We start from the raw sequence: 13,916 nt of genomic DNA, 5'->3' as shown, positions 1-13,916 counted from the left end.
TTGTAGCTATAGGGCTTTCACTACTAACCCCAATACAGATGTTGTAGCTATAGGGACTTTCACTACTAACCCCAATACAGATGTTGTAGCTATAGGACTTTCACTACTAACCCCAATACAGATGTTGTAGCTATAGGACTTTCACTACTAACCCCAATACAGATGTTGTAGCTATAGGACTTTCACTACTAACCCCAATACAGATGTTGTAGCTATAGGACTTTCACTACTAACCCCAATACAGATGTTGTAGCTATAGGACTTTCACTACTAACCCCAATACAGATGTTGTAGCTATAGGACTTTCACTACTAACCCCAATACAGATGTTGTAGCTATAGGACTTTCACTACTAACCCCAATACAGATGTTGTAGCTATAGGACTTTCACTACTAACCCCAATACAGATGTTGTAGCTATAGGACTTTCACTACTAACCCCAATACAGATGTTGTAGCTATAGGGCTTTCACTACTAACCCCAATACAGATGTTGTAGCTATAGGACTTTCACTACTAACCCCAATACAGATGTTGTAGCTATAGGACTTTCACTACTAACCCCAATACAGATGTTGTAGCTATAGGGCTTTCACTACTAACCCCAATACAGATGTTGTAGCTATAGGGCTTTCACTACTAACCCCAATACAGATGTTGTAGCTATAGGGCTTTCACTACTAACCCCAATACAGATGTTGTAGCTATGTTGTAGGGCTTTCACTACTAACCCCAATACAGATGTTGTAGCTATAGGGCTTTCACTACTAACCCCAATACAGATGTTGTAGCTATAGGGCTTTCACTACTAACCCCAATACAGATGTTGTAGCTATAGGTCTTTCACTACTAACCCCAATACAGATGTTGTAGCTATAGGACTTTCACTACTAACCCCAATACAGATGTTGTAGCTATAGGGCTTTCACTACTAACCCCAATACAGATGTTGTAGCTATAGGACTTTCACTACTAACCCTGATACAGATGTTGTAGCTATAGGGCTTTCACTACTAACCCCAATACAGATGTTGTAGCTATAGGCTTTCACTACTAACCCCAATACAGATGTTGTAGCTATAGGGCTTTCACTACTAACCCCAATACAGATGTTGTAGCTATAGGACTTTCACTACTAACCCCAATACAGATGTTGTAGCTATAGGACTTTCACTACTAACCCCAATACAGATGTTGTAGCTATAGGACTTTCACTACTAACCCCAATACAGATGTTGTAGCTATAGGACTTTCACTACTAACCCCAATACAGATGTTGTAGCTATAGGACTTTCACTACTAACCCCAATACAGATGTTGTAGCTATAGGACTTTCACTACTAACCCCAATACAGATGTTGTAGCTATAGGCTTTCACTACTAACCCCAATACAGATGTTGTAGCTATAGGGCTTTCACTACTAACCCCAATACAGATGTTGTAGCTATAGGACTTTCACTACTAACCCCAATACAGATGTTGTAGCTATAGGGCTTTCACTACTAACCCCAATACAGATGTTGTAGCTATAGGGCTTTCACTACTAACCCCAATACAGATGTTGTAGCTATAGGGCTTTCACTACTAACCCCAATACAGATGTTGTAGCTATAGGACTTTCACTACTAACCCCAATACAGATGTTGTAGCTATAGGACTTTCACTACTAACCCCAATACAGATGTTGTTAGCTATAGGGCTTTCACTACTAACCCCAATACAGATGTTGTAGCTATAGGACTTTCACTACTAACCCCAATACAGATGTTGTAGCTATAGGACTTTCACTACTAACCCCAATACAGATGTTGTAGCTATAGGACTTTCACTACTAACCCCAATACAGATGTTGTAGCTATAGGACTTTCACTACTAACCCCAATACAGATGTTGTAGCTATAGGACTTTCACTACTAACCCCAATACAGATGTTGTAGCTATAGGACTTTCACTACTAACCCCAATACAGATGTTGTAGCTATAGGACTTTCACTACTAACCCCAATACAGATGTTGTAGCTATAGGACTTTCACTACTAACCCCAATACAGATGTTGTAGCTATAGGACTTTCACTACTAACCCCAATACAGATGTTGTAGCTATAGGACTTTCACTACTAACCCCAATACAGATGTTGTAGCTATAGGGCTTTCACTACTAACCCCAATACAGATGTTGTAGCTATAGGGCTTTCACTACTAACCCCAATACAGATGTTGTAGCTATAGGGACTTTCACTACTAACCCCAATACAGATGTTGTAGCTATAGGACTTTCACTACTAACCCCAATACAGATGTTGTAGACTTTCACTACTAACCCCAATACAGATGTTGCTTTAGGGCTTTCACTACTAACCCCAATACAGATGTTGTAGCTATAGGGCTTTCACTACTAACCCCAATACAGATGTTGTAGCTATAGGGCTTTCACTACTAACCCCAATACAGATGTTGTAGCTATAGGACTTTCACTACTAACCCCAATACAGATGTTGTAGCTATAGGACTTTCACTACTAACCCCAATACAGATGTTGTAGCTATAGGACTTTCACTACTAACCCCAATACAGATGTTGTAGCTATAGGACTTTCCCTACTAACCCCAATACAGATGTTGTAGCTATAGGACTTTCACTACTAACCCCAATACAGATGTTGTAGCTATAGGACTTTCACTACTAACCCCAATACAGATGTTGTAGCTATAGGACTTTCACTACTAACCCCAATACAGATGTTGTAGCTATAGGACTTTCACTACTAACCCCAATACAGATGTTGTAGCTATAGGACTTTCACTACTAACCCCAATACAGATGTTGTAGCTATAGGGCTTTCACTACTAACCCCAATACAGATGTTGTAGCTATAGGGCTTTCACTACTAACCCCAATACAGATGTTGTAGCTATAGGACTTTCACTACTAACCCCAATACAGATGTTGTAGCTATAGGACTTTCACTACTAACCCCAATACAGATGTTGTAGCTATAGGACTTTCACTACTAACCCCAATACAGATGTTGTAGCTATAGGACTTTCACTACTAACCCCAATACAGATGTTGTAGCTATAGGACTTTCACTACTAACCCCAATACAGATGTTGTAGCTATAGGACTTTCACTACTAACCCCAATACAGATGTTGTAGCTATAGGACTTTCACTACTAACCCCAATACAGATGTTGTAGCTATAGGACTTTCACTAACGTTCATGTTTTTCACACATTGTTCCTGTTCAACCATTTCCTGTGAAATAGTTTTTTCTCTCTTAGTCGCCAGCTGATTTTTGTTTTGATGTCCTCAATGGAACCCTATTCCCTACATGGTGCACTTCTTTAGACCAGGACTCCATGGGCCCTACGTTGGGAAGGGTGTGAGTAAGGAACAGGGAGCCATTTGGGATTAGCCGCGGAGTTCTCCTTAATGCCCAGCAGGTGGCAGGATTTAGTTAAACAAGACCGTCAACTCTTTTTCAACACTTTATGCATTAGATCTTCAAAAGAGCGATAGACACAGACTCATTTATATGAAGACGTACAATTTTTAGGAACCCCTTGTTAAAATAATTTTCACAGATGCATGCTATCTGTGATGCATGCTATCTGTGATGCATGGTATCTGTGATGCATGGTATCTGTGATGCATGCTATCTGTGATGCATGGTATCTGTGATGCATGGTATCTGTGATGCATGGTATCTGTGATGCATGCTATCTGTGATGCATGGTATCTGTGATGCATGGTATCTGTGATGCATGGTATCTGTGATGCATGGTATCTGTGATGCATGCTATCTGTGATGCATGGTATCTGTGATGCATGCTATCTGTGATGCATGCTATCTGTGATGCATGCTATCTGTGATGCATGCTATCTGTGATGCATGCTATCTGTCATACTGTCTTTGAGAGAAATGGCAGCACATATCAAAGAGTTGGGTTGAGATGTATGTTCAGTGTGTGTTGGTAAATAGGTCTAGGCAGTAACCCCACAGGCTGCTTAATTAACAGAAAACCAATTAATAAAGACTCAATCTTACGTAAGTGACTGCTTGTTGTCCAGCACATTCAGAATACCTACGTAATACCTGAGTAATTAATTCACTAAATCAATACTCCATTAAGAGGAAAGCAGCCAGGTGTGTTATTAGACGTTGAAGAAAAGAAGAACGTTATTAATGGTAAACTAGCCACCAACACACACACACACACACACACACACACACACACACACACACACACACACACACACACACACACACACACACACACACACACACACACACACACACACACACACACACACACACACACACACACACACACACACACACACACACACACACACACACACACACACGTTTACACAGATACTCTTGACGGCCCAAAAAGGTTTGTAATATCCCACAGATGGATTTTGGGACTAGGCTGTTTAGAAGGAACACAGTAAAGTTGAGATCAGACTCCAACCACTGAATTATAGATGTTGTTTTTTCTGTTTATCATTTAGCCTCAGAACTAGAAGTATTTCTGTCTTCTCCTCTGCTTTCCCCCCATCAGGTGCTGCAGATGTATCTACCTTTCTGCGGAATATCCATCTCCAACGCCAAGTTGTTTTCAGAGTCTCGGAAGGAGTACGAGAGGAGCAGGGTGAGTTGGCTCACACACTCTTCCAAAAAAGGGTTCCAAAAGGGTTCTTTGGCTGCCCCCATAGGATAACCCTTTTGGGTTCCATGTAGAACCCTTTTGGGTTCCATGTAGAACTCTCTGTGGAAAGGGTTCCAAAAGGGTTCTTTGGCTGCCCTCATAGGATAACCCTTTTGGTTCCTGGTAGAACCCTTTTGGGTTCCATGTAGAACTCTCTGTGGAAATGGTTCTACGTGGAACCCAAAAGGATTCTTCAAAGGACTCTCCTATGGGGACAGCCAAAGAACCCTTTTAGGTTCTACATAGCACCTTTTTTTTCTAAGAGTGCATAGCCTGTCTGTCTCTCACATAGCCTGTCTGTCTCTCACATAGCCTGTCTGTCTCTCACATAGCCTGTCTGTCTGTCACATAGCCTGTCTGTCTCTCACATAGCCTGTCTGTCTCTCACATAGCCTGTCTTTCTCACATAGCCTGTCTGTCTCTCACACATAGCCTGTCTGTCTCTCACATAGCCTGTCTGTCTCTCACATAGCCTGTCTCTCTCACATAGCCTGTCTGTCTCTCACATAGCCTGTCTGTCTCTCTCACATAGCCTGTCTGTCTCTCACATAGCCTGTCTGTCTCTCACATAGCCTGTCTGTCTGTCACATAGCCTACCTCTCTCACATAGCCTGTCTGTCTCTCTCACATAGCCTGTCTGTCTCTCACATAGCCTGTCTGTCTCTCACATAGCCTGTCTCTCTCACATAGCCTGTCTGTCTGTCACATAGCCTGTCTGTCTCTCACATAGCCTGTCTCTCTCACATAGCCTGTCTGTCTCTCTCACATAGCCTGTCTGTCTCTCAATTTATGTTGAATTAGACTTCCAACCATAAACAAGATGATTAGTCCTGATTATGTAAGCCATCATTTAGATGTCTATTGCATTTAAAGGGACAAACAGTTTACAGTATACATTGAATCTACTGTTCACAACAACAAATGGGAAAACATGTCAACAATCACAAGCTAAACTTTATACCCTCTGAGGAGTTGTACACTACACCGTTCTCCAAACTCTCTCTCTCTCTCCATTTCTTAGACAAATAGAGAGAGTGGTCAGTGTTGTTGTTGTGCTCCTCCAGGCTCTGCTAGAGGTGGTGAATGACCTGTTTGAGGAACAGACAGACCTGGAGAAGATAGTGAGGAAGATCATGCAGAGAGCTGTGACCCTGCTGCAGTGTGAACGCTGCTCTGTGTTGCTGCTGGAGGATATACACTCACCTGTGAGACTGACCTCTCCCTCTTCTCCTCCGCTTCCTTCTCCCTGTCTCCTCTCCCCTCTTCTCCTCTACTTCCTTCTCCCCGGCTCCTCTCCCTCTTCTCCTCTGCTTCCTTCTCTTCAACTCCTCTCCTTCCCCTCCTCTAATTTCTTCTCCCGGCTCCTCTCCTCCTCCTTCTCTCATTTCTCTCCTCTCCTCTAATATGAATGTGTCATAAACAATAAACTCACCTGTGAGACCTCAGCTCTCCTCTCCTCCTTTATTTTCTTAATTTCTCTTTCCTTCTGTTTTCCCTCTCCAATACTTCCCTCTCTAATTCTCCCCTCTCTAATTCTCCCCTCTGAAATTCTCCCCTCTCCAATTCTCCCCTCTCTAATTATCCCCTCTCCAATTATCCCCTCTCCAATCCTCCCCTCTCCAATTCTCCCCTCTCCAATTCTCCCTTCTCCAATTCTCCCCTCTCCAATTCTCCCCTCTCAAATTCTCCCCTCTCCAATTATCCCCTCTCTAATTCTCCCCTCTCTACTTCTCCCCTCTGTAATTCTCCCCTCTCTAATTCTCCCCTCTCCAATTCTCCCCTCTCCAATTCTCCCCTCTCCAATTCTCCCCTCTCCAATTCTCCCCTCTCTAATTCTTCCCTCTCCAATTATCCCCTCTCCAATACTTTGCTCTCCAAGTCTCCCCTCTCCAATTCTCCCCTCTCCAATACTTTGCTCTCCAAGTCTCCCCTCTCTAATTCTTCCCTCTCCAATTCCTCCCCTCTCCAATACTTTGCTCTCCAAGTCTCCCCTCTCCAATTCTCCCCTCTCTAATACTTTGCTCTCCAAGTCTCCCCTCTCCAAGTCTCCCCTCTCCAATACTTTGCTCTCCAAGTCTCCCCTCTCAAATGATTCCCTCTCCAATTCTCCCCTCTCCAATATTTTGCTCTCCAAGTCTCCCCTCTCTAATTCTTCCCTCTCCAAATCTCCCCTCTCCAACACTTTGCTCTCCAAGTCTCCCCTCTCCAAGTCTCCCCTCTCCAATACTTTGCTCTCCAAGTCTCCCCTCTCCAAGTATCCCCTCTCCAATACTTTGCTCTCCAATTCTCCCTTCTCTAATTCTTCCCTCTCCAATTATTCCCTCTCCAATACTTTGCTCTCCAAGTCTCCCCTCTCCAAGTGCCCCTTCTCCAATTCTCCCCTCTCTAATTCTTCCCTCTCCAATTCTCCCCTCTCCAATACTTTGCTCTCCATGTCTCCCGTCTCCAATTCTCCCCTCTCTAATTCTCCCCTCTCTAATTCTTCCCTCTCCAATTCTCCCCTCTCCAATACTTTGCTCTCCAAGTCTCCCTCTCCAATTCTCCCTCTCTAATTATCCCTCTCCAATTCTCCCCACTCCAATTCTCCCTCTCCAATTCTCCCCTCTCTAATTCTTCCCTCTCTAATTCTCCCCTCTCCAATTCTCCCTCTCCAATACTTTGCTCTCCAAGCCTCCCTCTCCAAGTCTCCCTCTCCAATTCTCCCCTCTCCAATTCTCCCCTCTCTAATTCTTCCTCTCCAATTCTCCCCTCTCCAATACTTTGCTCTCCAAGTCTCCCTCTCCAAGTCTCCCTCTCCAATTCTCCCCTCCAATTCTCCCTCTCTAATTCTTCCCTCTCCAATTGTGTGTATTTTCTGCAGGTGGTAAAGTTCTCAAAGACCTTTGAGCTCATGTCTCCCCTGTGCAACATGGACCGTGACATCAGGTGAAGTCTCCACTGCTTGGGAGAAGATATTTTAACAGTTATACATAATCATTTATAGGAAGGACTGACATCCTCCTGTATCCCCAATCCATGTATTTTGCATTTCTTGAGAGTGTGTGTCTCTGACAAAGTCAGCATGGAGAAGCTGTCCTGCTCTGATTGGCTGATCAATAACAGCATTGCTGAGCTGGTGGCGTCCACAGGACTGCCTGTTAACATCAGCGACGTCTGTCAGGACCCCCGCTTTGATGCTGAGGTGGGGCACCAATCACTCACCATCAACACACGCACGGGTGGACACACACACACACATTTGGACACAATGTGTCACACGGGCACACACGTACAGATGTAGGATCTTAATTTGAGCCAGTTTGCTACAGCAGGAAAATAATCCTGCAGAAACAGGAAATGTGAATAGTATGTGGATTATGATTAATGCAAATTTTTTTTAGGGGGATGATACATTTTTTGATCCTGACTATCCTGACATTTCAAAGTGGAAATTACAAACTTTGAAAAGCTTTTTTTAAACCTTGAATACACTGCAGGTTTGCATTCCCTCCTGTGCAGGAACATTCTCAGCAACAAAAGAGTGATTAAATTAAGATCCTACATCTGTATGCACACACACACACACACACACACACACACACACACACACACACACACACACACACACACACACACACACACACACACACACACACACACACACACACACACACACACACACACACACACACACACACACACACACACACACACACACACACACACACACAGAGTAACATTCCACTCGGTACTCCCCAGGCAGATCAAGCCTCAGGATTCCACATCAGATCAGTACTGTGCGTCCCCATCTGGAATCGGACTCATCAGATAATAGGTGGGTTCACCAGTCTGTTCAGACATCCACTGTCACTAGAAAACCACTCTGTCTTTTTACCTTTCTGCTATTCCACCCGTTCAATAATGACAAATATTGATGTATTTTCTGTACTGTTCTAAGGGGTTGCCCAAATTCTAAATCGCCTGGACAGGAGGACGTTCAATGATGCAGATCAAAGACTGTTTGAGGCGAGCTCCTCTCCACTGAGGTTCTATCTATCTATATCTATAATGAGACAGTGGGTTGAGCAGGTTCTATCTATCTATATCTATAATGAGACAGTGGGTTGAGCAGGTTCTATCTATCTATATCTATAATGAGACAGTGGGTTGAGCAGGTTCTATCTATCTATATCTATAATGAGACAGTGGGTTGAGCAGGTTCTATCTATCTATATCTATAATGAGACAGTGGGTTGAGCAGGTTCTATCTATCTATATCTATAATGAGACAGTGGGTTGAGCAGGTTCTATCTATCTATATCTATAATGAGACAGTGGGGTTGAGCAGGTTCTATCTATATATCTATAATGAGACAGTGGGTTGAGCAGGTTCTATCTATCTATATCTATAATGAGACAGTGGGTTGAGCGGGTTCTATCTATCTATATCTATAATGAGACAGTGGGGTTGAGCAGGTTCTATCTATATACTATAATGAGACAGTGGGTTTGAGCAGGTTCTATCTATCTATATGTATGATGAGACAGTGGGTTGAGCAGATTCTATCTATCTATATCTATGTATGTATGATGAAACAGTGATTTGAGCAGGTTCTATCTATCTATATCTATATATGTATGTTGAGACAGTGGATTGAGCAGGTTTTATCTATCTATATCTACAGTGAGGGAGAAAAGTTATCCCCTGCTGATTTTGTACGTTTGCCCACTGACAGAGAAATGATCCGTCTCATTTTAACAGTAGGTTTATTTGAACAGTGAGAGACAAAATAACAACAACAAAATCCAGAAAAACACGCTTCAAAAATGTTGTAAATTGATTTGCATTTTAATGAGGGAAATAAGTATTTGACCCCTTTGCAAAACATGACTTTAGTACTTGGTGGCAAAACCCTTGTTGGCAATCACAGAGGTCAGACGTTTCTTGTAGTTGGCCAAGAGGTTTGCACACATCTCAGGAGGGATTTTGTCTCACTCCTCTTTGTAGATCTTCTCCAAGTCATTAAGGTTTCGAGGCTGACGTTTGGCAACTCAAACCTTCAGCTCCCTCCACATATGTTCTATGGGATTAAGGTCTGGAGACTAGCTAGGCCACTCCAGGACCTTAATGTGCTTCTTATCAACTAGCCTACCTGGTTAAATAAAGGTGAAATAAAACATTAAATAAATAAATTGAGCCACTCCTTTGTTGCCTTTGGCCGTGTGTTTTGGGTCATTGTCATGCTGGAATACCCATCCACGACCCATTTCCAATGCCCTGGCTGAGGGAAGGAGGTTCTCACCCAAGATTTGACAGTACATGGCCCCGTCCATCGTCCCTTTGATGCGGTGAAGTTGTAGCAGAAAAACACCTCCAAAGCATAATGTTTCCACCTCCATGTTTGACAGTGGGGATGGTGTTCTTGGGGTCATAGGCATCATGCCTCCTCCTCCAAACATGGCGAGTTGAGTTGATGCCAAAGAGCTCCATTTTGGTCTCATCTGACCACAACACTTTCACCCAGTTGTCCTCTGAAATCATTCAGATGTTCATTGGCAAACTTCAGATGGGCATGTATATGTGCTTTCTTGAGCAGGGGGACCTTGTTGGCGCTGCAGGATTTCAGTCCTTCACAGCATAGTGTGTTACCAATTGTTTTCTTGGTGACTATGGTCCCAGCTGCCTTGAGATCATTGACAAGATCCTCCCGTGTAGTTCTGGGCTGATTCCTCACCGTTCTCATGATCATTGCAACTCCACGAGGTGAGATCGTGCATGGAGCCCCAGGCCGAGGGAGATTGACAGTTCTTTTGTGTTTCTTCCATTTGCGAATAATCACACCAACTGTTGTCACCTTCTCACCAAGCTGCTTGGCGATGGTCTTGTAGCCCATTCCAGCCTTGTGTAGGTCTACAATCTTGTCCCTGACATCCTTGGAGAGCTCTTTGGTCTTGGCCATGGTGGAGAGCTTGGATTCTGATTGATTGATTGCTTCTGTGGACAGGTGTCTGTCATACAGGTAACAAACTGAGATTAGGAGCCCTCCCTTTAAGAGTGTGCTCCTAATCTCAGCTCGTTACTTGTATAAAAGACACCTGGGAGCCAGAAATCTTTCTGATTGAAAGGGGGTCAAATACTTATTTCCCTCATTAAAATGCAAATCAATTTATAACATTTTTGACATGCGTTTTTCTGGATTTTTTTGTTGTTATTCTGTCTCTCACTGTTCAAATAACCCTACAATTACAATTATAGACTGATCATGTCTTTGTCAGTGGGCAAACGTACAAAATCAGCAGGGGATCAAATACTTTTTCCCCTCACTGTAGATATGTATGATGAGACAGTGGATTCAGTCAGATGGAACAGAGTAAATAGACATTTCAATGTCATAGATTTAGCCGCTGGTAACTTGTGGAATAGACACTGGCTAGAATGCGGTTTTAACCAATCAGCATTCAGGATTAGACCCACCTGTTGTATAATAGATATTATAAACTGGGTGGTTCGAGCCCTGAATGCTGATTGGCTGACAGCCATGCTATTACTGCTCTAATTACATTGGCAACCAGTTTATAATAGCAATAAGGCGCCTCTGTGGTTTGTGATATATGGCCAATGTACCACGTCTAAGGGCTGTATCCAGGCACTCCGCGATGTGTTGTGCTTAAGAACAGCCCTTAGCCGTGGTATATCGGCCATATACCACACCCCCTCATGCCTTATTGCCTAACTTGAAAGCTGTTTTATTGGTGGAAACGTTTTTCTCCATACAGGCCTTTGTGATATTCTGTGGGCTGGGGATCAACAACACCATGATGTACAATCAAGTGAAGAAGACCTGGGCCAAGCAGTCTGTGGCTCTGGATGTGAGCATTGATAGGCTGAATTCCAAATGGTCAAAAGTAGTGCACTATAAAGGGCTTAGGGTGCAATTTGGGACTGAGCCATGTACTTTTCTCCCTTCACTCACTAGGCATTTAGGATTTTTTTTTTAGATATGCCATTCGTGCACTAACACTCGCACATGACTTTCCCCCCCTACGAGCTCTGACTTTACTGATAGCTGTTTTACTGAGAAAACATGTACTTACTATGACTGAGATAGATGGTTGTCCCACAGCTACCTTAAGATGAATGCACTGACTGTAAGTCGCTCTGGATAAGAGTGTCTGGTAAATGACTGAAATGTAAATGTAAAATGAACGTGTTAGCTAGCCAGTCTAGTTGCTGGGCTTTAGGCTCCTCTGTCTGTCTGTCTGTCTGTCTGTCTGTCTGTCTGTCTGTCTGTCTGTCTGTCTGTCTGTCTGTCTGTCTGTCTGTCTGTCTGTCTGTCTGTCTGTCTGTCTGTCTGTCTGTCTGTCTGTCTGTCTGTCTGTCTGTCTGTCTGTCTGTCTGTCTGTCTGTCTGTCTGTCTGTCTGTCTGTCTGTCTGTCTGTCTGTCTGTCTGTCTGTCTGTCTGTCTGGTCCTCAGAATGCTTTATGAAACAACGGAGGTAATGTGGTTAAAACACATATCAGACTTGATGAGAGACGATATACTAGTATATATTATATAGACTATATACTAGTATATTATATTATGTTATGTATACACTATATACTAGTATATTATATATACTATATACTAGTATATTATATTATGTATACACTATATACTAGTATATTATATTTACTATATACTAGTATATTATATTATATATATTATATTATATTATTAATCTACACTATATACTAGTATAATATATTTACTATATGCTAGTATCTTATATTATATTATGTATAAACTATATACTAGTATATTATGTATACACTATATACTAGTATATTATATTATATACACTATATATTAGTACATTATATTATAATAATATAATAATAATAATAATATACTATATACTAATATATTGCATTATATATACTATATATATACTATATACTATATACTATATACTATATATTGGTATATTAAATTATATACTACATATCTTAGTATATTCAATTATTTATATACTATATACTAATATATTATACTAAATATTGATATATTACATTATATATATACACTAGTATGTTTTTACTCCTGACACTTTTTGCAGTGTGCAATCTTTTATTGACAGCATCCCCTCTTTGGAAACAGTGAAAATACCTGAAATATTTATGGTGGGAGAGAAGAACCCTGCTGAATATTAATGTATGTCGGATCGGCTCAGGCAGTAGAGGATGATACTGTAAACATGCAGTCATGAGTAGTGTGAAGAAGACAATATTGCGTCTATGTATGCATCCCAAATGGCACCCTATTCCCTATATAGTGCACTACTTTGCGCTAGATCCCATATCATCATGCATGTCCCACACCCACCTGCAGGGAAAGATAAAGAGAAAGAGAAAGAGAAAGAGAGAGAAAGAGAGAGAAAGAGAGAGAAAGAGAGAGAAAGAGAGAGAAAGAGAGTGGGATATAAGAGGGAGAGAGAGAGAGAGAGAGAAAGAGAGTGGGATATAAGAGGGAGAGAGAGTCCATGATGATGTTTTCTCCTGCCTCAGATGCTGTCCTACCACGCCACATGCTCCAAGGTAGAGGTGGACAGACTCAAGGTATGTCTGAGAATTACATTACATGTAGAAGGAATAGAGAAAACAAACAAACTAAATCTACAAGATAATAATCAAAACAGATGTCCATGTAGAAGTCACCTGGTTACTTTCCCAGGGGTGTATTCACTAGGAACCAAACAGAAGAAAATGGAATGAAACAGGGAGGAATCTACCTGAATTTGTCCAATAGAAACGTCCATTTCTGTTGCAAAACGTTTTGTTACGTAAGACTAACGGGTACACCCCAGGACTATCATGAAGAGGGACTGGTGAGGGTGGAGGTGGGGGTCGGAGAACCTATCATAAAGAGGGACAGGTGAGGGTGGAGGTGGGGGTCGGAGGACCTATCATAAAGAGGGACTGGTGAGGGTGGAGGTGGGGGTCGGAGGACCTATCATAAAGAGGGACTGGAGGGACTGGTGAGGGTGGAGGTCGGGGTCAGAGGACCTATCATAAAGAGGGACTGGAGGGACTGGTGAGGAGGGGAGGTGGAGGTGGGGGTCAGAGGACCTATCATAAAAGGGACTGAGGGACTGGTGAGGGGGTGGGAGGTGGGGGTCAGAGGATCTATCATAAAGAGGGACTGAGGGACTGGTGAGGGGGTGGAGGTGGGGGTCAGA

General features: G+C 42.5%; 1 protein-coding gene across 1 annotated transcript in view; it reads left to right on the top strand.

Annotated features, from left to right (window-relative positions):
• Positions 1–11,567, top strand: part of LOC124023962 (dual 3',5'-cyclic-AMP and -GMP phosphodiesterase 11A-like) — a gene marked incomplete at its 3' end in the record, with an annotated part of 31,599 nt that extends 20,032 nt beyond the window's left edge. Inside the window, exons 3-9 of the mRNA XM_046338124.1 lie at positions 4,572–4,661; positions 5,783–5,923; positions 7,579–7,643; positions 7,779–7,899; positions 8,457–8,532; positions 8,656–8,723; positions 11,475–11,567. Of these exons, the coding sequence (XP_046194080.1) occupies positions 4,572–4,661; positions 5,783–5,923; positions 7,579–7,643; positions 7,779–7,899; positions 8,457–8,532; positions 8,656–8,723; positions 11,475–11,567 (654 nt within the window). The remainder of the gene's footprint in view (positions 1–4,571; positions 4,662–5,782; positions 5,924–7,578; positions 7,644–7,778; positions 7,900–8,456; positions 8,533–8,655; positions 8,724–11,474) is intronic.
• Between the last annotated feature and the right edge of the window lie 2,349 nt (positions 11,568–13,916).

Source organism: Oncorhynchus gorbuscha, unplaced genomic scaffold (genome assembly GCF_021184085.1).
Source record: "Oncorhynchus gorbuscha isolate QuinsamMale2020 ecotype Even-year unplaced genomic scaffold, OgorEven_v1.0 Un_scaffold_1740, whole genome shotgun sequence".
Taxonomy (NCBI): domain Eukaryota; kingdom Metazoa; phylum Chordata; class Actinopteri; order Salmoniformes; family Salmonidae; genus Oncorhynchus; species Oncorhynchus gorbuscha.
The sequence above is the reverse complement of the archived record's forward strand: the minus strand, read 5'-3'. Positions and strand labels throughout refer to the sequence as shown.